This window comes from Centroberyx affinis, unplaced genomic scaffold (genome assembly GCF_046629955.1).
Source record: "Centroberyx affinis isolate AG114_WGS23_722 - 3 ecotype Tasmania unplaced genomic scaffold, CSIRO-AGI_Caff_v1 ptg002960l_1, whole genome shotgun sequence".
Classification (NCBI taxonomy): domain Eukaryota; kingdom Metazoa; phylum Chordata; class Actinopteri; order Beryciformes; family Berycidae; genus Centroberyx; species Centroberyx affinis.
Genome location: NW_027281073.1, coordinates 277,320 through 304,745, shown reverse-complemented (window position 1 = coordinate 304,745; position 27,426 = coordinate 277,320). Strand labels below are relative to the sequence as shown.

Below are 27,426 nucleotides of genomic sequence, written 5' to 3'. Positions count from 1 at the left end.
AATTATAATGTCGGTCATGTGCCCGACATAATTTATAACGATGCCTGTGCATAAATGTTTTATATATTTTGAAATTAACATTTAAGAAACAAAAAAATCATAATATTTCTTCTTCCTGGTCGCTTACTATTGGTCGCTTTTATTTTGATCCCGCCTCCGCTAATCGTACACACTTCCGCATTCATGTTGCATTCATGTTGCATTCATGCGCTATGTGCTGCGTTTTCGTCTGTGGTACATATTGATATGCTTTCAAACATTAAATCAAATGTATAACTTACTAAGTGCATGTGCGTTAAGTGTTAAAAAGCTGACCAACAGTAAACAAAGCCCACAGATAACAGTCACAGCGTTTGACACTCCCAACCATCCCAACCATCGTCTGTGTAACGGTTTTCCCATATGACTTGAATGCATCACCAACCAGAAGACAAACATGGCGACGCGCATTGGCATGGTCGCTAGAGTTGGAGGCAGAGCATTGCATGCGTTAAAGCCGGTAACAAGACAGTATGCAAGGCAGGGAACAACCTTATTCACCCCGCATCGCTTTTCCCACGGAGCCCGCAGCAGTTTGTACGAACATATCCGCGAAGGCTACAGTGACAAGCCGGAGCTGGACATGAGACTTGTGTGTGAGGAGACCGACAAAGTCATGGCCAATGTGGAGAGCAGGAAGGGCGACCTGCGAGGGGACGATGTCAGAGAAATTGTAAGATTTGTTTGCTGCAGATAGAGATGGATAGTGTTTGTGAAATTGAAACAATGCCAGCATAACGGTGCTAAGTCACTACCTGTCAAGGGAGCTGAGCATTAGCCCGATACCCTCCTTAAATTTGTCAATTTAATCAGCAGAAATGCTTATATCATAAAATATTATTAATGTGACTCATATGACCTTTTTTCTAATCGTTCGGATTCACTCTTCAATTCGGCATACATACAATTCACCAAATTGCACTTATTATAATAAAATTTCATATTTTAAAACCGGTTCGCATGCAACTCTTCGAACCACCAACCCATTGTTTGGTGGTAGCGAGCAGTGCGAACCAGTTATAACATATATAAAATTCATTGAAATGAATGCTGCTTGGTGGATAATATGTATGCCGAATTGAAGAGTGGCCCCAAATTATTTTCAAGAAAGATATTGAGTCGTGTTTTATGTGGTATGTACGTCTGTCTAGCAAGGACAGGTTGTAATAGCCAGATTTTTTAATTGAATTTGGCGTTAGCTCAACCTACTTGCCTGATTGTAAGTAAAGCTAAATTTCACTTGGATGTCTTTTCACTTTGATGTCTGCTCTACCTTGACACTGTTGTATGATCATATTCACTGCGTGTGTGTGTGACTGTACTGTATTTGCCGGTTTCTATCTATCCATTGTAGGTGTGTGTGTGGCAGCAGCTCCAAGCAGTGAGGAAGGACATCTCTGATCTGGAGGCGCAGAAGAAATACATCAGTGACTCAGTCAAAGCGCTAGTGGTCAGTAAAGGTTAAAGGTTATTAGTAGTCAATACGACTTACCACAATTGTCTTTGCTTGCATACAGTGCATTGATGATAACATTCACAGTAGGGCTGGATATCAAAAAACAATACAGCCAGAATGAGTTCTATTTAGTCCTCTATGGTAATGAACAGCAATAGTATAAGCTGCCTTTATCCATAAACTTGACATGTTCATAATCTCATCTTCACAGGAAAATAATGACAAGAATGCCCTTGCCAGTGTAAGTTCAACTTTTACTCATCAGAGCTTGAACTCTTTCTTTCTGTGCGATTGAGTCGACCAATCTTGATGTTCTTGCTCTCTTGTCATTACAGTAGTATTTGTCAGTAGTAAATGGCGTGTGGGGGCACAGTGATGAGTCCTGGTTCTTTCTCATGCAGCTTCCAGAGTACAACCAGGCTCGCCAGAGGGGCCGAGAGATCCGCAGCAGACTGAGTCAGCTCTACCCCAAAGAGAGCGAGCTTGAGCAGGAACACTACGGACGAGCGCTGAGGCTGCCCAACACCACACACCCTGATGTGGTGAGGACACACACACTTCTGCTGCTACGACTCCAGAGAGAATACGTCTGTAAAACTTAAAATGCCTTTATTGCATTGGCAAATTCTATATACAGAACATGATTAAAACAAACTCCAGCGCGTTTCGGCGTCTGCCTTCCTCTGGGAGTAGAACTTGCCAATGCAATAAAGGAATTTATATGTTTTTAACTAGAAGTTGAGTGCCTTGGCTTCTCTCATCCTCTTAAGTGGAATATCTGTACCCTCTGCCAAAGCGCACCTTCTTGCTTGGCACAGTTGATCGTTTTAAGAAGCTCTCCTGTCCTATCGCCCTCGAAAATAAGTGTAGTTTGAACCTTTTTAAAGTTCCTGTTTCCTTTTTCAGCCAGTTGGAGATGAGAGCCAGGCAAGGGTGGTGGAGCTGGTGGGACAGAAGCCAGGTGATCAGTGTGTTCTGTTTATTGATATGAACTGTGGATGGATAGACATTTAAAAATGTCTATGAATCACTTGTAATGTCCTGTGCTTCACCTTCATGAATCCCAAAATCTATTTTCTCTCCTCCTTGCTGCAGTGTTTGACTTCAAGCCCAGAGGCCATGTAGAGCTAGGGGAGGAGCTGGGGCTTATCAGACAGAGGTGAGCATGACTCTGTGTAGAGAAAATGTGTACTATTCCAATGTCACATGTCAACATGTACTATCTCACATGTTTTTCCCATTTAGACCCATGTCTACTAGGGTTTCTATTGGCAACTGTAATACCTCAGTAACCTGAATTATACAAGTGCTTTGAATAGATATTTGAACTTCAACGCTTCAGTCATTGCTTCCACGCACATAGCATACTCATCAACACATAATACATTACCTCTGAAAGCCCACAAAATGGGTATAAAAGAATGTGCTCTCCCTCAGGCGTAGGCCCAGCCTGTATAGCTGTCATTACTAAATAACTAGTTAATTTTGAATGAGGTGCGTCTTCATTGTCTAGATGAGAACAGATGTACAGTTAAACACATCCAGACCGTCCCTGAGGCCGGCAGACATTCATGTTAAACATCTGTTGTCTCTGGGTAATGTAGTGGAGGGTAAACCTATCTAAACTCAGCTTAACTGCCTTTGTATTTACAGAATAGAGTTTGCCACCTTTTTAGGCTGACATGTAAATTCATAGTATACAAAGAGGATACAAAGTACTATGAAACTGATGTAGTTTATATGGAATTTGCATCTTTTTAAGGCCTTATAATGATCACCACCTGGAAGTCATAGTTTACCCATTGCTTTGTTTACCATGACATCACTGGTTGTCTCCAGTTCTATGTTATATGAGCAACACTTGTTTCAAACAGAAAGCTCATCAGCAATGCTTTGCTTTGAGTTATGTCCTCAGTTGGTTTGAGTTTAGTCGATCTCAGTCTCTTATTTCTCTACCTAACTCTTTCATCGTTCTTTAATATTTTGTTCTGTTTAATCTCTTTCCTGGATATTGGTAATAAAGCGATAAACCCAACATCATGCTTGTGTTATGTTTGTCCCTGTGTCCCCTCTCCCAGACATCTAGCTCATGTGTCAGGCCACAGGTCGTACTATCTGAGGGGAGCGGGGGCCAGACTCCAGACCGCTCTGCAAAACTTTGCCCTGGACACACTGCAGCGGCGGGTAAGCCTGTGTGTGGAAACTTGAGATATAAAGCCTGTGGAAATAAATGGATTGCATCACTTTCCTCAAGCCTGTGTTTTTATGCTGTTGACTTCTGCAGGGCTTCATTCCCATGGTTGTACCTGACATGCTGAAGGGGGCGGTGTTTGTAAGTCAAAGCTCGCTTATTCCACCTTCACTCTCATTTGTTTTTAGTGTATCTGAACATACATTAGTGTTGTCACAATGCCAGAATTTTGACTTAATACCAATACTAAGTTTAATATCTAAACATTAGATACTACAATGATACCTTGACAAACAAGAAAAACCATCAAGCAATGTCAACACTATTTTAACCAAAAGCATCATAGCTTCTGAAGTGGAATATAAGCTTGCAGAATATATTTGGTGAACGCATTGAACATTCATAAATTAAATAGCGAATTCCATCTCGCCAACAGTACCAAAGAAATATTGCAATTTTGGTTATTGTAACAACACTAATATACATTAAATTGGTGCCAAATTCAGACATGATGGTTTGAAAGACCCAAACACCTTTAACCCTCACACTGTCCCTCCCTCCCTCACTACCTCCCCTTGTTCCTCTCTCTGTCTCCTCCCCCTCCAGGAGGGTTGTGGGATGCAGCCCAACGCCCACCGGTCCCAGGTCTACTCACTGGACCCGGCCTATTTCCCTGACCTCAACCTGGCTGGAACTGGAGAGGTCGGGGTGGCAGGTGAAACTCCACCGCTCACTACTGTTAATGCTCCTTCTCAACACGTTAGAATCTGCCAGAGACTTGTGTAGGCTGTGTAGATATGTTCTCTTGTTGTTGTTACAGTTCCTACTGGTCGCCACTAGAGGTCAATAACGGTCATAAATTACTATTCATTTTATAATATGAAGTAAGTAGATATCTGATGTGTCTCTGTCTGCTTTAGGTTATTTCATGGACCATGCAGTGAACTGGAAGGACCTGCCTGTCAGGTGAGAAGCACTTCCTGTCCTGGCTTGGTGTAGATAGAGTATCATATGAGACTAATTATACACAACATGACATGTAATCTCCCGCCGCAGGACGGTGTGCAGCAGCACATGCTACAGAGCGGAGACAGACACAGGCAGAGAGACATGGGGGCTTTACAGAGTTCATCACTTCAACAAGGTAATGAGAAACCCAACTCTATAACGGATACACTAGAGTTTTAAACTGTAATCATCTTTAATGATCCTCATGGGGAAATTGGGTCATTGCAGCAGCAGATAATGGGATACAGCAAAGAAAAGCAGGATAGAAATAAGAATAGAGAAAACCTACAAATTCAACACTAGAACATATTAAGTAAAAAATATATGAATTTACAGCATATATGCAGGGTGTGCTAAACGTGCGTTTCTATAATGTCAGATCATACATGTGTAAAGTATGTGAAATAACACATACAGGTCATGTAAAAAAATCTATTAACCTTATCAAATCATAGTCTCATCAATCATATAATTTACAGCTATAGATAACATGTACATGCAGATTTGCATTACTTTATTACCGATGTCACTGACAGACAAGTACATACTCTAACCCTATGTATATGCCTGTGAAGTGTCTTTGTAATTAACTCTCTGTGTGTGTGTGTGTGTGTGTGTATATGTGTGTGTCCCCAGATAGAGATGTTTGGAGTGACAGCAGATGAGACGGGGAACGAGAGCTCTCAACTCCTGGACGAGTTTGTCTCCCTGCAGAAGGAGATCTTCTCCTCGCTTGAACTACACTACAGGTCAGTACACACACACAGATACATATACTCAGACACCCACCCACTCACCTTCTCCTTCATATACTGGTACCAGTTGTGTCTTGAATATGAGATGTAAGTGGTACTTGCGTGGGCTTTCCTCGCAGAGTCCTGGACATGCCGACACAGGAGCTCGGCCCTCCAGCCTATAGGAAGTATGATATCGAAGCCTGGATGCCTGGGAGGAGCAGCTACGGAGAGGTCAGCCTCATGATATCACTGTCACCTGGACTTTCACAGTGTTCTCAGACCTGTAGTGATATTCTGCTAATATACTGTATGAGAAGTGTTTCATTTGTCTCAGCATGCCTTTGTCTCATCTGATGAGCATGAGCCAAACAATAGCTCAGTGTTGGTATACATGCTTTATTTTAAGGTTCATTTGACAGTTTTTACCTGCCAGCTTTACACCACCCTGACTGCATACATTTAATAAAATATGGGTAAATATGGCTCCAGTGTGAATGGAAGACCGTAAAGGAATAGTTCACCCCCAAAATGAAAAAGTCAGTCTTCATCTGCTCACCCCCATGTCAGCTGAAATGCCATTGAAGTTGGTACACATCAACTTCACACAGCATGTTAGCCCCCGCAGTTCCATCTCAGCCTTTTGGGACCATCTTTTTATAGCTCAAAAAAAGCATAAAATGTCCAACAAATTTGTCCAAACAGCTTGTGCAATATAATCCAAGTGTTTTGTAGCCAAACGATTGCACTTTGAGCATTGTCAGTGAGGAGAATATTGGACTTTTGGACCCACAGTGCGATCATTTGGCTACAAAACACTTGGATCATGCTGCACAAGCTGTTTGGAGAAATTTGATGGACATTTTCTTGCTTTTAGTTTGAGCTATAAAAAGATAGCACTGTTAACTTGGGTAGTTTGGGAGAAGGTTGAGATGGGACCATATGTGTTTGATGGTCCTACAAACTTCAATTGCATTTCGACTGTCATGGAGGTGAGTAGGAATTTTCATTTTGGGGTGAACTATTCCTTTAACCCGGCACTGTTACTGTACCCATCGTACTCCACTAGGCCGGTTGTATTTTGATGCTGATTGTGCTTTTGCCTGGCGGATCTCCTTCTCCATATATCAGATTTCCAGCGGGTCCAACTGTACAGACTACCAGAGCAGACGCCTCAACATCCTGTATGAGAGCGAGGACGGCAGTCTGCAGTACGCCCACACGGTAAGACCGGACAGGAGGCCAGGGCTGGTGTACGTTCTTACTGGTTTACTTTACGGTGGGTTGAATCCTCCATGATGTGTGTGTCCTCCTCTAGGTGAACGCTACAGCCTGCGCCATCCCCCGGACCATCATCGCTATCCTGGAGACTCACCAGACCAAAGTAAGACACCAACATGTGTACGCACTCATACACATATGGTATGAGTATTTTTATGCAAAATATAGTGTATTTAACTAGAAATGCTGAATGGAAACATCACATTTAAAAAAAAAACAAATTCCTTGACATTGCATCAAAGTAATTAAATAATTTTACAATTGCTTGAGGCAGATTGTCTCCTGTGTATAAGGCGGCCATCTTGGTTTTATGGACATTAGGTGGTGTATCAGAACATTACCAGGAGCATTTCTTTGTTTTTGTTTTTGGACAGTATGAAATATGGCCTTTAACTCCAATATTTCCAATACTAATCAATTCTTGAAAGACTAATTTTTTTTTTCATGGATTTGCTTCAACCCAGCTGATGGGAACGCACCTAATTCACATTTCATTTTTTGCGATATTTCCAAAGTTTGCTTGAAAGTCACTTGACAGTTGGATGAAAACATAGCCAGTGAGATTGATAATACTGACCTATCTTGGCACTTCTCCCTTTGTCTCTTTCTCCCTCCCCACCTCTATCCCTCCCTCCTTTCTCCCTATCCATCCAGGAAGGAACAGTGCGTGTCCCCCGAGCCTTGCAGCCTTATTTGGGTCTAGAAGTGATTGAGAAGCCAAAGTACACTCCACTGAAATACATTGGACCCAACCAGCACAGCCGTCCGCCCAGGCCCGCTCCCAAGACCAGATGACACACACACACACACACACACCTAGTACTATGCCACCACCGTCACCCACAAACATAAAAACATCCAAGATGGGAGCCAATTCACGCTCAACTTTGTCAAATCAGAAAGTAGATTTTTGAAGCATGCTTCATCCAGGATGTTTCCTACATTGAGCTTTAGGTTGATTGACAAACACATTAAGGATCATCGTTCTTCTTGGAATAAATTACTTTTTAAGTTGTGTGTGAATTCAGTTCATCCCTGTTTGGAGGTAATGGATCTGACCTCAACTCAGCGGAAGCCTTCCATCTCTCCACTGGTTTACTATCACTGTAAATATATTTATGTCTTTTGTCGAATGACATGAAATTGTCAGTATCAAGTTGAATGTCTGCTGTCAAGATAATGGGGAGAGGAATAAACAATGAGAACCAGAGTTACTTTCAGTCCCTCTGTTGCTTACTGGTTCACATGTTCTGTTCTTTACATGAGGATTGCATGCAGGAAATCTGAAAGTTTTGCTCACATTTTCAGTGAAGGAAACCAACATATGCACACACACACATACAGACACACACACTTAAACTCACTCACACTCACTGCTGTACTGTTGTGACCTTGAGGAGGCTGGCAAATGGAGCAGACAAGAGTATTTAATGGCTCCCAGAGGTGACATTAGTCCTGTTTGTGTGTGCTACTTTACCAACTGTTATGAAGTATCAATAATTAATGTGCAAATGTAATTAACCGTCAGCTAGAGGTGGTGATAGTGATGTTTGCAGAAGCAACGCAACTAACTGAATATCTCCCAGCAGGGGTTCCCAAGCCTTTCCATACCAAGAACTCACAAATAAATGCATATTAGACCGCAGACCCCATTTACCAATATGCAGGATTTGATATTACAGTCATAATCCAGGGTGAGCATTCATTCAGAAGCCCATCAGATGTCAAAACAATGATTTACTAAATCGCAACCCACTTACCCACTTAGGCTTATCGCTAGTCCCAACATTACTCAATAATAATATTGTGTCCCAAGGAACCCCCTCTGATAAGGTTTAGACATATAGGGACATACAGACACACAGATACAGTACATATAGATAGGGAGAGGACAGTGGGACCTCTGATCAAAACAGCCATCTTTATATATTCTCTCATTAGGATTATTCATTTGGATTTCTCATTTTGCTGTGGACCTCCTGGAACCCCCAAAAGGACCCGTGGTGTTCCTCGGACCCCACTTTGGAAACCACTCTCTGATACTATTATTAATACACCTGAGGATAGAAAGGTGTCAGATGAGCGTGTTTAACTTTACTATAATACTATAATACTATAATTTAACATGTACAGTAGCCTACTGATGACAGTTGTAGGAAAGCTACTTGACTTTTTCTGGCACCTTAACGAGGTTCCGGCATTGATCTGGTCTCAGTCACCTGACACCGCACACACACACACACACACACACACACACTGCGCTGCTCGGCTCCACCTCGCTCGGCGGGTGTGTGGGGAAGATCCTGCCCGTTATTTCAAGGTTATCTCCTGCAGGGGCCTCACTGTTCGGATCCTATGGGAATTTTGATATTTGCAGTTTTCCTCTGGACTGCCGTCGGAGGTAAGGATTCATTACAGTAATTAATGGTCTATAGACTTTATTATGATAGGGCGCTTCAATATGAAATAACGGTACACATTTCGAGGAGCCAGTTGCGCTCAATACGCCGGTGTCGAGCCTGATATTTCACACAATATTTTGATAGACCTATTGCCGCAGCTGAGCTCATTTGTAGCCAGATTTGTGTTTTTTTCAGCCGTGGAAGCCTTTTTGGTTATGATATTATGAAACCAGCCTTAGAATAAACAGACGGAACATGGATGCGTTGCCAGTGATAAACACTGTCCTCAATATAATTATAGGTGCGTGGTAACCTAATGGCGAAACAACCCACGTAGGTATAGACTAATAAACACAGGCGTTGTTACATAATTTCTTCAGCGCCCACCTTTATTTCTATGTTGTATGGATCTACTGGATTGTTGTGTTTTCTCGATTATCTATGCCGGGCGATATACTGTTCTAGCTGTTTGGGCTGTTGTTGTGTAGATTTTACATAGAAGCCAATACCTATTATATCTAACTACTGAGCCAAACCAATCCTGGTAAATGCGGATTAAAGTCCCGCACAGGTGAGCGGAACGGCGCACATGTGCGCACCGCGGGAGTCGCTGTGAAAACCGTGTGAACTGGCTGTAACAGCTATGTTTGTGACTTGCTATGTCAGACGCGAGTCTAAGTAGGTGCGCGCTGGAGTGAGATGGCGTGCGAAAGAGGGTTTCTAGTGTTGTTACGCACAGTGTAATGCGGTAACACCGGCTATAGGCTTCATATTGTACATAGACTAATAAAGCAGCCTATTTGTTTGGGGGTTTAGGGTTTATTCAGCTGTTGGGTGCAGACAGCAGTGTGTTATGGCTGTGAAAAAACATAACTAAACCCCACCCTAACGAAATAGAGCTATAGCCTACATTTTAGAAGGATTGGCCTACTAAAAATATCACAACAAAGGCAAAACTGCAGATTATATCCTATAGGAATATTATAGTGATATCATAGGAGATAAAATAACCATGAAGTAGAGTTAAGGTTACTATAAACTCTATTGAGTACCACAGAAACACTGCTTTAGTCCATATAATATGTGGCTCCGGTCCCTTTAATCATCTACAACATGTCATACCTTGGTGATGAAACTGTGGAATGATTTGAAATCTGCAGTAACCTACTTTGACTGATGATGTTGTCTTTCTTATTGTCTAATGTGGACCATTTGGCTGAGCATGGCACAGGGTGGCAGCAGGACAAGCCAATAAGAGCAGAGCCAGATCACAGTGTTTGGGCCAGGGTGTCCCAGCTTAGAGAGACAGTAACACACCAACACACACGCACACACCCCTCTCCATCACATGGACATGCTGAGCTTTACAGGGTCGAGCTGTACTCACGTGTTGGTGGAGGTTCATCAATGGCCAAGTGTCAATTAGGCCTATTGATCCTGATCTGTGCTGGTCTGGCAGTGTGTCCACACAGACCACAGAGTTTTAAAACCTACAGCTGGTGGCTGCTGTGTGTGGGTGACAAACAATGGAGCTAACACTTTAATAGAAAACAGTGTTGTGTTCAAGCCTGTTTCTGTAATATCCAAGCTAGAAGTCTTTAACAATCATAGTTTGAGGAAATACGAGACTAGGTTTCCATGTGTAACAGCACACTCAAAAAAATTAACATTGACACTCTTAGGTATTAAGAATAAAAAATACAACTTAATCTTTTATTCTTAATACCTAAGAGGGTCATGCTCATTTTCATTTAAATAAACACAGTTTCAAGAAATATAAAAAAATTAAACAAACACAAATTTGTTCAGTTTAATATCAATTAAACTGAACCAGATAAAATGAACTAAAATGGTTTGAAGTGTCTCGACTGTTATTGGATCTATGAAACTAGATAATGAATTGTTTAATGCCATTCAGTTTAGCTCTGTTTGAGTCAATTTTATAAGTGGTAATACCTTATTTAATGCAATTTCACAAATAGTAATGCTTAATTTAAGTTAGATTTACATAAAGAAATTAGAAATTTTATGTGTAAACCTTTCAAAATTGACCAAAATCTATGGCAACATTTAGGCTCTTATGAATTCCGTAACTAAAGCAGTTAAGCCAGACCTGCTGCCGTGACTGTAAATCGTTCTTCATGTGTTCCTGTGTATCTCAGTGAGGAAGACACTGATGGCTGCTTTAGTGTGCCTTTAATGATCTGCTGGCAGGCCGGGATTGGGCGACTGATTTAGCTCCGGTGGGAAACTACCTGTGAGGCAAAGCCTTTGGGAATATCTGCTTCCCGGGGGAGAGACACACACACAGTGAGAGAGAGGGAGAGAGAGAGAGAGAGATTAAAGCTTCTTTCCTGGGTCGCTGTACCAGGGTGACTGTGCTTACCTTAATGAGGGAACAGTTCCACCCACGCCTGGGACAAACCATCACTAAGTAAACAAACAGCTTTATCCCCGGTGCTCATTTCAAGCGTTTAGGGTAGTTTGGTGCAAGTGCAGCTGCTGCGGAAATGCTAAATGTATTGATTTTCACCAGCGCCCATTCTCCCTTAAATTCTGTCTTTCCATCTCTCTCTCTCTCTCTCTCTCTCTCCACACCTCCCTCCTCACTCTGTGTCCTAGTGGGATGCCGGCCAGTATCCTCGCCCCTAAACGATGCCAAGGTCAGAATCAAGTCCTTTCCTTCCTTTTCTTTCGCTCAGCATAACGTGCATCTTTATGTACCCTTTATTTATCTATTTGCCACTAACAATGTGTGTTTTGTGTGTTGTGCTTCAAGGTTGAATGTATTATTCAGGAGACGCTGAATGGCGACGGGTCACACCACGACTGTGACCCGCGGCTAACAGGTGACATCTCTATTATAATCATAACATCGCCTCTGTTCATCAGCACTCAATCGTGACTCACAGTATATCAGTACAATTCCAATTTACAGTAAATGCGACAGTAGAGAAAGTCAATACTTGAGAATAGAGGATAGAGGACTTTCTGAATCCATGCTTTTGCCTTTTGCTTTACCACGTTTACTGCATTTTACATATTTATGTGCTTTATATTCCACTAATCTAGCTGATGCATTCCTTTGTTGTATAAAATAGTTAGCTTGTTAGGATTTGCTGTGTTGTACTGTTGTATTCAGTGGATTTGCTATCCTTAAGTGTTATTGTGTCTTTTGTTTTTTCTGTGCAGAGGAGCTCGATGAAGTGCAAAGACATCAGGGTCTGCTCAGGGAGCTGCAGGAGCTGGCTGATGATGGTACACACACACACACACACACACACACACACACACACACACACACACACACAGACATTTGTGCATTTCCAACACTTCATTGCAATTGCAAGAACACGTAACTCTGATTTAGGTGTTTTTCATTTCATTTTTGCTTGAATTAAAAAATTAAACAATTAAAAAAATCCAATAAGGTGCGGTGCAACCATAAAAGTGGTCTCTAAGTACAAAATGGATGAACACCATACTCTCCCTTATGAAGGCCTTCTTGCCAAAACATCATGTTTTTAATTAAATATTACTTTTACGTAATGCAGAGTGTGACACCCGTCCATTTTGTACTAGTTTGTACGTTTACTTGAATTCTAGGTGATCCTATACTGTATATGCTGAGTAGGTCCCATGTCTGAAAGCCATTCAAAGGCCAGTGTATTGTAACAAATATGCACAGGTGACAGTGTTAGTGCAAGAACCTGCCCGCTTTTTCTCCTGGGCATGTTTTCATCTGACAGAGGTGACATTTGCACACAGAAACACACACACACACACACACACACACAAACACACACAGGCGAGTGACTATCTGGATATCGCTGTCTGCTTGCAGAGAGAGAAAGGGAGGGGGAGAGCGAGAGGGAGCGATATGAGTACAACCTGGCGGACGACGAGAGCGACTTCGAGCAGCGGGACGAGGAGGAGCGAGGAGAAGTGACCGAGCCCGGGAGGAAGACGGAGGAGAAGAGGGACGAGGACGACGAGGGCGACGAGACGGAGCGGAAGACGGAGGACGACGCGATCAAGGAGAAGATGGAGGAGCCGCGCACCGAGGACAGAGGGACGGCCGCCGAGGAGGCGAGAGCCAAGGAGCTGGAGGAGCTGCTGGCCGAGGAGATCACCAAGAAGGGCAAGGAGGAGCGGAACGACGACGAGCTAAAAGAGCTGCTGAAGGAGCTGAAGAAGAAGCGCTACGAGGCGGCGAAGGAGAGGGAGCTGCAGAAGGAGGAGGAGGAGGAGGAGGAGAACGAGGGGGAGGAGGAGGAGGAGGAGGAGAAGGACGCCAAAAAGGAGGAGGGGGGCGAGACCGCGGAGGAGGAGGAGAAGAAGAGGAGCGAGGAGCGGCGGAAGAACGAGGTGGAGCTGATGGTGGAGAAGGAGAAGGTGGAGCGGGAGCTGAAGGAGCTGCTGCAGGAGCAGGACAGCAAGAGCAAGCCGGAGCAGGAGCGGGAGCGCAAGGAGAAGCAGGAGGAGCTGGAGGAGCTGCTGGGGAAGATGAAGCGGGTGAAGGAAGAGGAGGAGGAGGAGGAGGAGGAGGAGGAGAGGAAGGAGGACGATGACGCTGGAGACGAGGGGGCGAAGGAGCAGACAGAAGGGGATAAGGAGGGAGAGGGAGAAAAGGAGTCGGAGAAGAAGGCGGCGGAGGGCGAGGTGGAGAAGAAAAAGGAGGAGGAGGAGAAGAAGAAGGTGGAGGTGGAGGTGGAGGTGAAGGAGCCGCAGCAGAAGAGGGTGATGGAGAAGGCGAGCGACGAGGCCACGCGGCAGTTCGAGAGGGAGAGGTTCGAGGGCGGAGAGGAGGAGGGAGACGGAGATGAGGAGGACGAGGAGGACGAGGACGAGTACGTCAGGGAGGACGAGCGGGGGGACGGAGACGACGACGAGGGTGACGCCGAGGAAGACGAAGGGGAGGTACGTCGCTGTAGATAATGTGTGCGGGAGAGATTGTGCGCTCCTTGCTTGTTTTCTGAGCCTTTTTTTTCTCTGTCTGCAGGAGTTGCTGGAGATCGAAGCAGAGCTGCGCAGAGTTGCTGCAGAGCTGAGGGAGCTTCGCAGAGGATAAGACCCACACACACACACACACACACACACACACACACACACACATTCACGCGCACACACACAGCAGACTTGACAGTCGAACCCCCTTTGTCACATTCACACATTCAGTTCACACATTCTCGATTAACAGTCTTCAGATCTCTACAGCACTCAGAGAAATGTCTTCAGCTGTGAATCTGTAACATGGGACTTTAGGACAAAACTGTACATACCGCTGTTTCATTTCTGCTTTTCGGAGCGCCTGGAATGTGATGTCATCGTTTCCTCGACGCTTCCCTTGAATGTTTGTGGATGAGGTTAAGGCGTCGAGGAAAGGAAAACACATTTTCTAGACCATGTGAAAGCGTACTTCATGTCCATCTCCACTCGTGTCCCTGTCTCTGTACATGTAAATGCTGTTTGTAGGGTAGACAGATCATTTCAATTGGGTCACACATGAACCAGTATGGATGCAAAGCATTCAGCACTTTCATGAATCATTATTTTAGACGATAGATTGCCAATCATCGATGAATACCGGCAATCCTTAGAACTGATGCTTCTTTTCTCTGAAAGTATGTGTTCTTGATGGGGAAAAAAGTTCTCTTCAATACGTAATCTGTGTTATTTCAATATATATTTTGTGCAATAATCGATAACTGTGTGTAAGCTGTTCCTGCTGTTCTGACTGTTAATGTAAGCAACGTATTGCTGATATTTCTACACGGAAACACTCATTATTTCTCTCCTTTCGATGATAAAATAGTAACGAGGATTGTGTTTCATTTGGCTCATGCACTGTTAAAACCAGACTGTTTGCGAAGAACCGGGGTGACACGACAAATCCTGCAGGCCGACGCGCAAACTTCACACGTCAAGTTTGTCTCACACGCGGCGAGTGTGCGGCGACAGGATGCGATGTACTTACAGCTTACAAGGTCTAAAAGTGTCACCTCGGGTTCTCAGCCAGCTTTGCACTCTTATCTTAACAAGCCAAGGAGGAGTCGAGGGAAGAGGGAGACACTTAAGCCATTTGTTGTCACAGTTGTAACAGCGACACTGACAAATAATATTGATGACTGCTCAGTAGTGTTACATCACCGTTTTCATGGCTGTTGTTCTCATGCCACCCATGTAAATACCAGAGCATTGTCTTTGTAAGCCAAGGTCATAGGAACATATGAAGCAACAGCGCCCCCAGGTGGTCATGGGATAGAAATGCACACAGTGCAGGAGATTACCAGGGTTACCATTGGAGGCCCATTAACTGCAATAACACAATATAGACTACAGCACATGTGAATGCAATAATTAGCCAAATACATTCTAATGAATTATTTAATGTATTTTAATATGTAATCAAAGTGCATCATATAGTACTCTAAATATAATCTCTTTTTTTCTACACAACAAGATTTACAACACATTTGTGTATTTGAACACTGGCAATGCAGCCTTTCAACTTGTATAAACACATGGTAATAACACACATGTAATCAGTTAACACTGATTTAGCTCATTACTGTCTATTCCAAAGATTATGAGGTGTTTGTTCACTTGAGATTAACTGAAAAATGAATGTATTATGATTTTTTCTATAGAAGTGCAAAACGTTTCCACAAAATGTATCTTACAAACCAGCAAGACAGATGTTAGGAAAATGTCTAGGGGGAGAGATGAGGGAATAGAGGGCATTTCAAACAATAGGAAAAGGATAATAAAAACACCATTCGTAATATTACTGGCCAATCAGAGTGCTGTATTTTGTGCCTGCTGTATCTTCTTCTATGCTACCTGTCAATCAATAAACGCAAAGTGTACTGAACCACTCTGCATCGTCTGTTTGGTTTGTGGTTGTCATTAATTAAGTAGCATCTCTTAACCGCAATGTTAATTAATTTGGGTAAGGCTTAGTGGACAGGGGGTACAATGTAAGTCAATGTAAAGCTAAATCTGCTACTGGGAATCCTTTTGGTCCCAGCAGCACAGTGAAAAAGTTTGTGTCGAAGAGTGTCTTGTGTTTCTCTTGGGTCCCAGGAGGCCGATGAGGCACGGTAGAAATCAGTAAGCCGCTCCAGGCTACTTAAAGGCTAGCTGTCCGCGCAGATGGGCCACCTGTAGCCTGCGTTGCCTCAGGAGATCCAGCAGCCTGGGGGCCAGCAGCAGTCTGTCTGTCCAACACCGACTCAATGTGGCTTAGCAGAGAGGAGAAAAACTGGGGGACTCCTTCATAGCCTGAGAGTGAGAGAGAGAAAGAGAGAGCCAGAGAGAGAGAGGTGTGTATGTCGTAACTTTACTGTGTGTGCATGTGTGTGTGTGTGTGTGTGTCTGCTCATAGGCCACCGTGCGCACCTACCTGGGAAGATGTTGATGTCGATGACGGTGAGGGTGTGTGTGTGTATGTTGATGATGACGTCCACGCCGAACAGGGCCATGCTCAGCTGCACCCGGAGCTCCCTGACCAGGGCGGCCACCGCCTCGGAGCTGGGAGGGGGGAGGCACGGCATCTGCTCGTCCAGCTGAAGAGAACAGGAGGAGAGAGCTTTGTTACGGTGCATTTCAGACTACTCATGGGTGCCAAATGGGTGGGGAGGGGTTGGGTTTCCACACGGGACAGTACAATGAGTGCCTGAGTTTAGACAACCACAGGAAAGCATTTGAAAGGCCATTGTAGTGTAGTTTTCTCTGATTGACAACTTGACACCATCTGGTACTGTAAGGAGTTTTAAACAAACGTTACGACTTATTTGCAGCTAAAATTAAACAAGGTCTGAGGGAAAGTGAGAGAGATTGACAAAAGGTCAATGTGGGATATAAAAAGGCAGAAAGTGTGAGGAGAGGGGAATGAAAGCGATGAAAGAGCAGTTTTTTGGTCAAAGGCCCAATCTGGCACCATCCACTTGTGACTTGTCTAAAAAAGGAGTTATGGAATTGAAGACGTTTCTTTCACTGCACTTTTGATACACAGTATATTAAAAATGTTACATGTACATATGTTGCGGCTGGTTTGTTTATATTTCTAATGTCATTTGTAATACTGACCGCTGTGAGGTGGGAGCTGGACTCTGGCTTGGACACCTCATGGCTGTTGAAGAAGATGGTCTTCCTGTCTGGAGGTGCAGAGACACCACAAATGCAATGGAGACAGGGAACAAAGTAGTAGAAGAGAGAAGAATAGAGAAAAACAGCAGGAGAGGAGAGGAGAGGAGAGGAAAGATCTCCTACCACAGGGTCCAGAGGGGAAGTTCTTGAGCGAGGGTCTCTCCACGCAGAAGTGTCTGTCTCCCACCACAAACACCTTGTGCAGGACGGCCCCATGGTTGACGAAGCTCTGGAGCACACAGGGCGGACGCACATCAGCCAGGCTCCCTGCACTGAAGATCAGAGACATCTGGAGAACAAACAGAGAGAGGAATGAACATCAATGAACGAACAGCACAAACACAAATGTACAGCTAAAATGAATTTCTCACAGGCATGAAGTGAGACTTTGATATCCGCACACCACTCACCTCATGGGAAAGCGAGCCATGGGCCACTCTGGTTTTACAAACTGGTGGCAACAGAGAAAAAGAGGAAGTGCTTTAAGCCTGTGTCATATTTCATGAAATAATAAAAAGTTAACTAATGGTTTCAGCAGTGTCAGTCAGAATAATGTTAAACTAAGAAACCTTTGGTTACTGCCAGGAAACATGAAAAATAGTTGAGGATATTTTTATAAATTAGCTTATAAACCCAGGTTACACACAAAGTGAATGAATACATGTAAGAATAAATTGGTACATAGAATAGAAATGAAATACAGATTGCTCAGGTGAGATAAGATGAAACATTCTTAAATTATGAATTCTTAAATATCTCATAACTACTAAATAAAGCATTCAAAGACGAAGTACTAAAATCAGCACACTCAAAGCTTCACTATTGAACTGAGAAGCTACAAACACAGTGTACTGACTGAGAGGGAAGCTGAGGCCTTGGGTCACCATCGCCTGCTGAATGGACAACATGTCACTGGCACAGTGGATCTCAAGATAAGGAGGACTGCAGATACGCCAGTCTGTGGAATAGAATAGAATAGAATAGAATAGAATATATAAAGAAACACCATTGTCCATTTGAGAGCATAATGCATTTTCAGAAGATCTGCTTGCCTTATAAAAAGGGAGGTGTCTGTATCTACCACCACACAGTAAATCTACAGTATTTACAGTATACATGTGGTTGGAGCTGTAGGCTACTGCACCTCGGAGCGAGTTGTGCAGCTTGCTCATGATCCGATAGGAGGCGAAGCGGTCCAGCAGCTGGGTCATGGCAGGCAGGGGGTCCAGAAGAACTGTACTGGGGTGAGCTGACACATAACTCTGTGGTGTGAAAGAGAGAGGGAAGACTTCTCACTTCCAGCACCACTGGTTGATGCATTTCATTATTAATCATTAGCAAATATACTGTATATAGTTGTCAGTATGCAAGTAATCCACATTCCTATCAAAATCAAAACCAGAGTCACAATGTATAGGCTATATGTTGTATGTCTTGGTGACATTGGTGCAGCAACAGGGCCTCACATTTAGTGCAAGGGGATAATTGACAATTACAATTACAATTACAATTTCACATTTGGCAGACGCTTTTATCCAAAGCGACTTACACATGAGATTTTCATACAACACAAGCAAGGTTCTAGTTAGGAGAGAACAACGAGAGTAAGTGCTATAAAGCTAAGTTCTGGTCCAACAGGACATAGGTGCTACGAGGCAGTGCTATAAAGCTAAGTTCTGGTCCAACAGGACATAGGTGCTACGAGGCAGCCCACGGCAGCCATTTTGAACACTCTGGGTGGGAAACTCTACCTACAGGACATACCTGGAACTAATATTTATTCAAAACATAAGTGAAACCTTACCTAGTTATCAAATTAACTCACAATCTCGGGAACAACAACTATCCTAAGACAAATGCTTGAATTTAGCAGGGAAGTTAGTTTACTAGTTAGTAAGCTAGCTAGCACCCTGGTAACTAGCATTAATGGACAAAATATATTAAAATGTCAACCTATATCCTTCTGTATTCTTCAAATAAATTCATTTCTAATATGTTTTTCAGTGGTGAATCTATGAATCTTGTTACACAGTCTACCAACAGTAGGACAGCTGTATAGGCTACTTGCTCTTCCAGGTAGAGTTTCAGGGTGTTCAATGGCCGCCTTAAGGTCAATGCAGGACATAGTGCATGAGTTTACTACTGTCTTACTAGCTGGACACAGGTATGTAAGTCAACATTAAAATCAGTTGAAACACTTTATAAGCAGACACTGAAAATATTGGATAAAAAGCCAAAGTCATATCATTGTAAAATTTTAAATAAATATAATTTCTAAAGTTGGGAAAGCATAATCATGACATTCTGCTTGTATATAAAATCTTCCATGGCTTGCCCCCCCCCCCCCCCCCCCCCCACACACACTCAATTCATTAATAAAAATCAAAACTTAGCCACCAGAGCTTTTGGGCAATCAGCCTTTTCCTATGGAGCAGCACATACCTGGAACACTATACCCACAGAACTAAGGAACATCACATCTCTTAACTCCTTTTCCAAATCTATAAAACAGTGCTTATTGGTCAAAAATGCTCTCATAACAGAAGAAACAAGGTTACTTGTAATGCTATATTCATTGTGATGTGCTTTATGATACTGTCATCTAGATGCCTGTGCTATGCTTTATGTGTTTCCATGCTGTATGATCTTCCCTATGCTTTGTCTGAGCTTATGTGTTGTGAATGTTCTTTTATGCTGCTCATTATGCTTCTTATTAATGTTTGCATAGTTTTAGCTCATTTGTCTGCGCTTATGTGTTGTGGATGTTCTTTTGTGTTCTTTAAGCCATCGTCCTGCTCAGGGACTACAGATGAAAATTAGGCTGTACGACTATGTCAGGCACATTTACATGGGGCATCTAAGGTCTTATGTTTATTAATGTGCACTGTCCCTTTGTTAAATAAATAAACTTAAACTTAAACACACAATAGGCCGTACATAAATAAATATTCCTCTAGATACATTTTATACACAAAGCATTTTAACACATGCATTCAGGCAGTGTGGCATGCAGTAGTTTGCAGCCAAATTGCGAGTCCAGCATTGCAGTGGAACACCACACCATGAGATAGCCTAGTTGTACTCAATAGGAATAGGAGTTCTGAACCTTGTAGAGCATGGATATAATTCTTGAGGTGCAGTGTATAAAGGCTTGTGCACACGTTATATGTACTATCAGCTTGTGCAAGCAATACTAGGTAATGATAAATAAGTCTACCTGGAAGTTGGCGAGGAGCTGCTGCGACTGGCTGTCGTGCTCAGCCTCCACGATGACATCAGACAATTTGTGGACGATGACATCAAAGGGTCCCTGGGACACCAGCGGCTGGCTGAGGTCGAGCTACCACAGTGGAGAAACACTACAGATCTGGGCATCCTGTGTATACATTATGCTCATCTGGTTGACCTGGCAAACAGTAGTAGTGGGGCATGAGGAGCTCTGAGGAACTCTTGATTTTGCTCATTTTCGGGTAATGTTTTGGGAATTTAATGATGACATGTAATGTGTAAACAAATGAGATCATGGTCAAGACGATCGATAGCCTCTATCTCACGCCAGTGGTGTTATTAGTGCCTGTGTTTCTCAAAGACCACATGTCCTCTCCTTCACATTCAGAGGATGTTTCCACTTGTCCCTCCTCCCCATCCCTGGCGCTCCCTGTCGCTACTTGCTTCATTTTCACCAGAAGAACAGCGCCCTCTTCTTGTTTTATGCTGTATATCAATCTCCCATTGTGCCATACAGCAATAAAGCAAATTTCCTGTGAAGTCCGACCCGGTGGCAAACAATGTAAAGTGCAGTGTAGAGGCTGAATTAGGCAGAATTAAAGTGGTAATGATTTATTGATGTCAAAATGCTACACTAGTTTGACATCAAGCCATGTCATAAATTCACATAAAACATGTGGGAAATGATTAAATCATTATTGTACGTATTCCACTCTCTCCCAAGCTGCTGTAGAGACACTCACATGCAATGAAATGCTTCAGCAGTGCCAGCCAAGCAGGCTTTGTTTACTGTACTGCTTCAAGGATGTGTTGGGGGTGGCTGCAGGTGGCTGTGACACATAATGCTAAGGTGGCAGACATCTGTAAATGACACTGTATGCTTGGGTGCATGTGTGTGTGATCATGTGCCAATCCTCTCCTATGTGTTACACCTACACTGTGATACAGTTACTGTCATTACTGTCACTATGCTTTGTTTAACTGTAACTTGTTTAACTGCTTTTGTTTAACGCGTAACGTCATCCTGCTGTATGTGTGTGTGTGTGTTTTGCATGCACGCAAATAAATGTGTGCATGTAAATATAAATGTAAATTGTCCCCACACACACACACACACACACTCACACAATGTTGATTGCTGCATAGTTACAGCCTTAAAAAAAAACTGGCATAACCACTTCCACGCTTTTCACCACAGATTTCACACTTCTTCATTCCTTCATTGTGCCTATTACCAAAGTCTTAACATAATGATAATAATAATGATTATTATTCATGAATCACTTACCTCTACCACCTCCACCCCATGGCCCCTGCAGAAAAATACAATGTACAAAGTGCAATTTATATATTTTACTGTTGGTGGTGTCATTTTCCCCAGTGATTCATACACTGGAGTCTTCTGATCGTAAACAAGGACGATATAGAACAAGACTTCTCAAAAGATGTCCCACCATTGGATAAGGTTTTGTCCCTAGGACCCTCATATGGGAACATTTTTGTTGTTGATTACGTTCTGAGTTGAACTGTATATAGTGGTGAGAATGAAACCTTTGATTACAACAGCCATTCTCATACATCCTCTAATTTGGTCAATTTCTAGTGAATTAAATCATAGTGAAAGTAATCTGTTCCTAATTTTGCTGTGGGACCCCCTGGAACCTCCTCACGGTCCCCGGATCCCACCTTGAGAACCACTGTCACTTTATGTATTATATACTGGAATAATAAGTTGTATATGAATAGCACAAGAGAGTGTCAACTTACGCACAGAGCTCTGCAAAGGCGTCCAGGTTCATCCTCCTGCGCTTCTTATCGCTGAGGCAGAAGCCCACCCTGCGGCCTGACATTTGGCTCCGTCTCTGGGGGCCACCAGTGGCCAAATGACAGGAGATAGGGAGAGAGAGAGAGCGACAGAGAGAGTGAGAGAGAGCGAGAGAGAGCTGTAGTAGATGCCTCGATCTATTCAACCCTCCTCCTAAAATGTCTGCTATGTCATATCGACAGAACTCCTCACTTTTTTTTTTTTTTTTTTAAAGTACACCAGAGTCATGAGGTTTTTTTTACTCCACCGGTCAAAGTAGCCGAGTCTAACTGGTAAAGTCACTTGACTTCCTTATTGCTGCCATCCAATGATAATAAGTGAGATGCGCCGGTCACCTCGCGCACCTCATTGAATAACTGAAAGAGAAAGTAAAAACTTACAGGGAAGTTCCTCCATTATGCTGCTTATCGTTTTAGGCTAATCCTCTGTCATGCTGGTTCAATCTCACTGACACTCACAAAGACAGGAATATTCTGTGATTCAGGTGTAAGTTGTAAAGGTGGAGTAAGTGCTCGCGAGTTCATTTGAGGTCACATTTGTTTTGACGCGGACGAGGAAAATGTCCCGCGGTTCCAACGCTGGTTTCGACCGACACATCACCATCTTTTCACCGGAGGGCCGACTCTACCAAGTCGGTGAGACGTTTTACCTTGTTTTACAGTCCTGGAACATGCATACTGCACAATACTACTACTACTGATAATAACACGCAGAAACAACGTACAAAAATCGCGAGCTTTGAATGATAAGGGTCTATCTGGGTGGAGTGCAGCTCTGAGATACTGAGCATCAAAGATTTGACACACCAGCTAGCAAAACTGCTATGTAGTCTACTTTCTTGTAAAATATTTAACCAAAAGGTTCTTTCACAAAATGACACCACACAAGTATGTGGTAAATATGTGGATAACTCAATTTTGATAAATAAAAATAACCATATAGTTCCAAGGTCACGAAATATAAAAATATGTATTCATTTACTTAATATATATATATTTTTGTAGTGCCACTTTTAATATGAAATATTGAGCTTGGATTTATATGGTTCTATCTGACTTTTTGTAAATCAGAATTGAGTTGTCCACATATTCATGAACTTTGAAGGACCAAACATGCTTGTTCTCAACAGATGAACAGGATATGACACATTGAAAACTTTCTATTTTATTCTATTCTATTCTATTCTATTCTATTCTATATGATGTACTGTCTTGCAGAGTATGCCTTCAAAGCCATCGCCCAGGGTGGGTTGACGTCAGTGGGGATCCGGGGGACGGACTGCGCTGTGGTGGTCACACAGAAGAAAGTACCAGTAAGACATTGTGACACACACACACACACACACACACACACACACACCGGGATGATGATGTGAGATGAAGCAGAACAGTAAAGGGGTCAGATATGACCAGTGAAGCCTGACAGAGTCGTGACTCCAGCTTTCTGCTGACTTGACAGTGGAAGATATTACCTAGACCCAATACTCACATTACCAAGCCAGAGGCAGCTTCATGCTTTAGCAAGCCTTCATTTCTGATCATCATCATCATCATCATCATAATCATCGGTGGCATTTGACTTTTTATCAAAAAATAAATCAAAAATAAATCAGGAGAGCATTCAAGACTAATGTTCCATCTAAGCTACATGCGTTTAAGCTACATAATTATCATATTGACCAAATAATAATATCTTGTCAGTCACCAGTCATTCTTTCCTCTTTGTCCCCAGAAACTTACTCTAAGCAGGTTTATAGTTTTGGTGGTAAATAACATTAGATGCAGGGACTTTGCCATAGCTTAGGGTTTAGCAAATTGACGCCCCTGATCATAATGTGTTTGTTATGTAATATAATATTAATATTTATTACATAACATACTGAAATATAGATGTTCGTTGTCACAAGATGATAATGTCAAGTGGATGTGACACTGTGACCTTTTCCCACACGCAGGACAAGCTGCTGGACTCCTCCACCCTCACCAACATGTACAAACTGACTCCTCGCATCGGCTGTGTGATGACCGGACACGGTGGTATGTATCCACTACACACACACACACACACACACACACACACACTTACACACACGCACAGACACAGACAGCCAATCTTCTCGGCAATGGTCTTGTTTGTTGACGGTATTTATACGAATGTCTCAATGTATGTGATAATAATTTTTTCATGTTAAAATGACACATGTAGCACCTTAAACTGTCTCTTCTCCTCTGTCCTGTGCAGCGGACAGTCGTTCCCAGGTTCACCGGGCGCGAGTGGAGGCGGGGGAATGGAAATACAAGTTTGGTTACGACATCACGGCGGACGTGTTGTGCCGCAGGATGGCTGACATCTCCCAGGTCTACACACAGAACGCTGAGATGAGGCCTCTTGGCTGCTGTGAGTGTAACCACTCTCTAGTTTTTAGACTTTACGTTTGTGAGTTTTGTCTATCCGCCTCCTTCATCCTCCTCCTCCCTCCCTCTTCCATTCTCCTCCCAGGTATGATCCTGGTGGCCATAGACCCCCAGCAGGGCCCCGTGCTGTATAAATGTGACCCGGCCGGCTACTACTGTGGCTTCAGGGCCACAGCAGTTGGGGCCAAACAGACAGAGGCCAACAGCTACCTGGAGAAGAAACTGAAGAAGAGGCCCGACCTGAGCCAGGACAGGACGGTACAGGTAGAGCAACAAGAGCTTTCTGAGTGCTGTTAGAGGGATCGTCCCGCAACAGAAAGGCCAAAGTGCCCATCAACACCCATAAGTCCTATCAAAGTGTCCTTGAGTAAGACTTTGAACCCCTACCTGCTCACTCACCCTACATTTCTACGCATAAAATGTATTGTAGAATGAAGGCTTTTGAAGACTGAAACTTCACCTTATGTAATAGTAGAGAGTTACACCTTGGGCAAAAGTTATAACTCTACTAGTGGATTTTTCAATTTCACCTTGACTGAAAACCTCTACCCACACGACTAGTAAAGAACACCCTAGCTTTGGTTGTATTTTAGCACCTCTCCAGTGTGTTTGTTTTCTATATCATGTGTTAAAAGATGGTTTAGGTGTTTGCTGTATGGGACAGAAGTTGGTGTTTATGTATTTAAGCTAGTCAGCACCCTCACGTTATCCCCCTCTTTCTTTCCAGATGGCGATCTCCTGTCTGTCCTCCATCCTGTCTACGGACTTCAAGGCCAGTGAGCTGGAGGTGGGAATAGTCACCAGGGAACAACCTAAGTTCAGGTAACTTGACTCTAGCTGGAGTAGTTTTGTTTTTGTTTGATATAGTGGTCTGAATGGTGAGTTTACAATGATGAAGGATCTTGTGGCTCAGACTCAAAGGAGCTGCCTCTGCTTTGGATTATTGTCTTTTGGAATGGTTAGAAAACTTGACTATGTTCACTTTATGTGATTTTGATTGTTTTTTGATTCCACACATAGTTTTATCTTGCTCTCTTATGTGTAATGTTGACAGTATGTAAGTCTGACTTCATGCGTTCTTGTATGTTGTTGGTCTTTTATTTTTGTCATGATGCTGCTTAATCTCAGTGGAACTAACCTTGTTAAATAAAGGTTTAATGAATAAAATAAAAAAAAGAATGCACCCTCTACCATATCAAAAAGTTCATAGATGCACTGGGCTGTTATGAAGGGCTTGACATGGCCGTGTCTAACTCGCTTTTTGCTTTCTCCCCTACTGTCTGTCCTTCCTCCTTGTTCTTTGTTCTTTTTCCTCTTTCATCTGGTTGTTATTCCCATGTCTTCTCACCTCCCTGCCTCTTCTCTCCCTTCTTCTTCCCCTCTTCTTCTCCCCTCTCCCTCCCCTAGGACCCTCTCTGAGGCAGAGACAGAGGCCCACCTGGTTGCCATAGCAGAACGGGAGTAAAGGTGCCCACACAGACTTCAGACCATGCTTCATGATAGTATTTCATTTTCTGGTGTCTTTGAATTAGCCCACTGAACAGCAGTGTGTGTGCAGTACACTACCTTCCAACTGGGACGTCCCGAGAGCTTAATCAAGCACACCTTCAGAAGATGTTTGACGTTTGTTATGATGCACTGATTCAGTGGGGCTTCACCAGATATTTTCACTGGGCTTCTTTATACAATAGAGTAACGCGATAATAACATAGACATAGTGTACCAAGGTTTTAATATCTCATATGGTCATAAAGTGATTGGGCACATGGAGCCATCTTGGATGAATGTGAAACTTCAGTGGACAGTACAGAATTATTTGGACACCAGCTACCTGGTATGGCTTCCTGTGTTTTTGGTTAAGTATGTAAAGAATACTTCATCCACCTCATTTCATACCATATGTTTATCTCACGAGCCTTGTTGTCATCTCCAAACTTCAAATTGCAATAAAAAATCTCCAACTGACTCATGGTTGACCTCTTAAAACCACTGTTAGAATAAAATAGACAGCCAGAGAAAATGGAAATTATTATTATTATTATTGGTTTTGGCAGGGTGTACGTCATGTCCAACACTAGTAAACAAAGAGCCGTTTTAAAGGTTTCAGCCCTAGTAGGTCTTCATTAGATCTCAATACTACAAACATTGCCCTGTTTTGGATCTATTAAAAGGTGTCTTAGAGAATAGTGTTGCTGTTTCTCCACTCACACTCAACCCAGCACCTACGGAAGCATGTGTGTATACCTACCTCCATTACTGAACTCCAAATTTTCCAGTTAGAATAGATAAAAACAGTTCATTTCCCAAATTTTCCCAAATTTCCTGATTAAATCCATACCAACACTCTCCTTTTTCATCAGCAGATGGCAGCAGTTAGGTGATCATATGAGTTGAGGCAGGCTTCCTGGTCGCTGGCTCTCGTTGGAGGGCTCGCTGTATACTAGAGAACTGGGAAATACGTCACCTGAGTCCATTAGGGCTCATTAGGGCTCAGACCACAGTCCAGGGTTCACTTCATGACATTCAGCTAGAGAAAAATGGACAATGTTGTCATGGGAACTGAGACGTCACAAATGCCTGTGTGTGTGTTCAGTAATCTGTTAATAGCAATAATAATAGTAGTAATAGTCCTATTTATTATTCTAACATGGTAAAACATGATACTTTTCATATGGTATATCTGCATTTCTTTTTCCC

At 42.9% G+C, this 27,426-nt stretch overlaps 4 protein-coding genes across 4 annotated transcripts; 3 read left to right on the top strand and 1 right to left on the bottom strand.

Annotated features, from left to right (window-relative positions):
- Window positions 1–429: 429 nt before the first annotated feature.
- sars2 (seryl-tRNA synthetase 2, mitochondrial) lies at window positions 430–7,914 on the top strand. Its single transcript, XM_071536941.1, has 16 exons — window positions 430–712; window positions 1,394–1,489; window positions 1,707–1,736; window positions 1,897–2,037; window positions 2,402–2,456; window positions 2,591–2,654; window positions 3,574–3,679; window positions 3,780–3,827; window positions 4,293–4,401; window positions 4,607–4,652; window positions 4,743–4,830; window positions 5,331–5,443; window positions 5,569–5,662; window positions 6,560–6,652; window positions 6,747–6,812; window positions 7,364–7,914. The coding sequence occupies exons 1-16, from the start codon at window positions 437–439 to the stop codon at window positions 7,502–7,504; spliced, it is 1,566 nt and encodes a 521-aa protein (XP_071393042.1). The 5' UTR covers window positions 430–436; the 3' UTR covers window positions 7,505–7,914.
- A 1,064-nt stretch (window positions 7,915–8,978) lies between these two features.
- On the top strand, window positions 8,979–13,855 carry LOC139658774 (uncharacterized). Its single transcript, XM_071536942.1, has 6 exons — window positions 8,979–9,110; window positions 11,734–11,774; window positions 11,891–11,960; window positions 12,304–12,369; window positions 12,956–13,768; window positions 13,851–13,855. The coding sequence occupies exons 1-6, from the start codon at window positions 9,065–9,067 to the stop codon at window positions 13,853–13,855; spliced, it is 1,041 nt and encodes a 346-aa protein (XP_071393043.1). The 5' UTR covers window positions 8,979–9,064.
- Window positions 13,856–16,243: 2,388 nt separating this feature from the next.
- LOC139658766 (inositol-tetrakisphosphate 1-kinase-like) lies at window positions 16,244–22,421 on the bottom strand. The gene is made up of 10 exons (XM_071536935.1): window positions 22,258–22,421; window positions 21,779–21,803; window positions 20,480–20,602; window positions 18,407–18,524; window positions 18,119–18,220; window positions 17,673–17,713; window positions 17,386–17,551; window positions 17,203–17,270; window positions 16,517–16,679; window positions 16,244–16,395 (listed from the first exon to the last, which is right to left on the bottom strand). Exons 1-10 carry the CDS (start codon window positions 22,338–22,340, stop codon window positions 16,244–16,246), a joined length of 1,041 nt encoding a protein of 346 aa, XP_071393036.1. The 5' UTR covers window positions 22,341–22,421.
- Window positions 22,422–22,668: 247 nt separating this feature from the next.
- psma6l (proteasome 20S subunit alpha 6, like) lies at window positions 22,669–26,897 on the top strand. The gene is made up of 7 exons (XM_071536928.1): window positions 22,669–22,950; window positions 23,533–23,627; window positions 24,270–24,351; window positions 24,557–24,712; window positions 24,815–24,993; window positions 25,457–25,551; window positions 26,137–26,897. The coding sequence occupies exons 1-7, from the start codon at window positions 22,875–22,877 to the stop codon at window positions 26,192–26,194; spliced, it is 741 nt and encodes a 246-aa protein (XP_071393029.1). The 5' UTR covers window positions 22,669–22,874; the 3' UTR covers window positions 26,195–26,897.
- Window positions 26,898–27,426: the final 529 nt, after the last annotated feature.

Bases quoted from the DNA above. Each gene is read 5' to 3' on its own strand.
- sars2 (XM_071536941.1), top strand. From the start codon at position 437: ATGGCGACGCGCATTGGCATGGTCGCTAGAGTTGGAGGCAGAGCATTG. The intron at 4,402-4,606 runs GTGAAACTCCAC...TGTCTGCTTTAG, and splicing joins TGGAGAGGTCGGGGTGGCAG to GTTATTTCATGGACCATGCA. The intron at 4,831-5,330 runs GTAATGAGAAAC...GTGTGTCCCCAG, and splicing joins GAGTTCATCACTTCAACAAG to ATAGAGATGTTTGGAGTGAC.
- LOC139658774 (XM_071536942.1), top strand. From the start codon at position 9,065: ATGGGAATTTTGATATTTGCAGTTTTCCTCTGGACTGCCGTCGGAG. The intron at 11,775-11,890 runs GTCAGAATCAAG...TTGTGCTTCAAG, and splicing joins CGCCCCTAAACGATGCCAAG to GTTGAATGTATTATTCAGGA. The intron at 11,961-12,303 runs GTGACATCTCTA...TTTTCTGTGCAG, and splicing joins CTGTGACCCGCGGCTAACAG to AGGAGCTCGATGAAGTGCAA.
- LOC139658766 (XM_071536935.1), bottom strand. From the start codon at position 22,340: ATGTCAGGCCGCAGGGTGGGCTTCTGCCTCAGCGATAAGAAGCGCAGG. The intron at 17,271-17,385 runs GTAGGAGATCTT...CTGCACCTCCAG, and splicing joins CTTCCCCTCTGGACCCTGTG to ACAGGAAGACCATCTTCTTC. The intron at 16,680-17,202 runs GTCAGTATTACA...TGTTCTCTTCAG, and splicing joins CCAGCTCCCACCTCACAGCG to CTGGACGAGCAGATGCCGTG.
- psma6l (XM_071536928.1), top strand. From the start codon at position 22,875: ATGTCCCGCGGTTCCAACGCTGGTTTCGACCGACACATCACCATCTTT. The intron at 23,628-24,269 runs GTAAGACATTGT...TCCCACACGCAG, and splicing joins TCACACAGAAGAAAGTACCA to GACAAGCTGCTGGACTCCTC. The intron at 24,713-24,814 runs GTGAGTGTAACC...TTCTCCTCCCAG, and splicing joins GATGAGGCCTCTTGGCTGCT to GTATGATCCTGGTGGCCATA.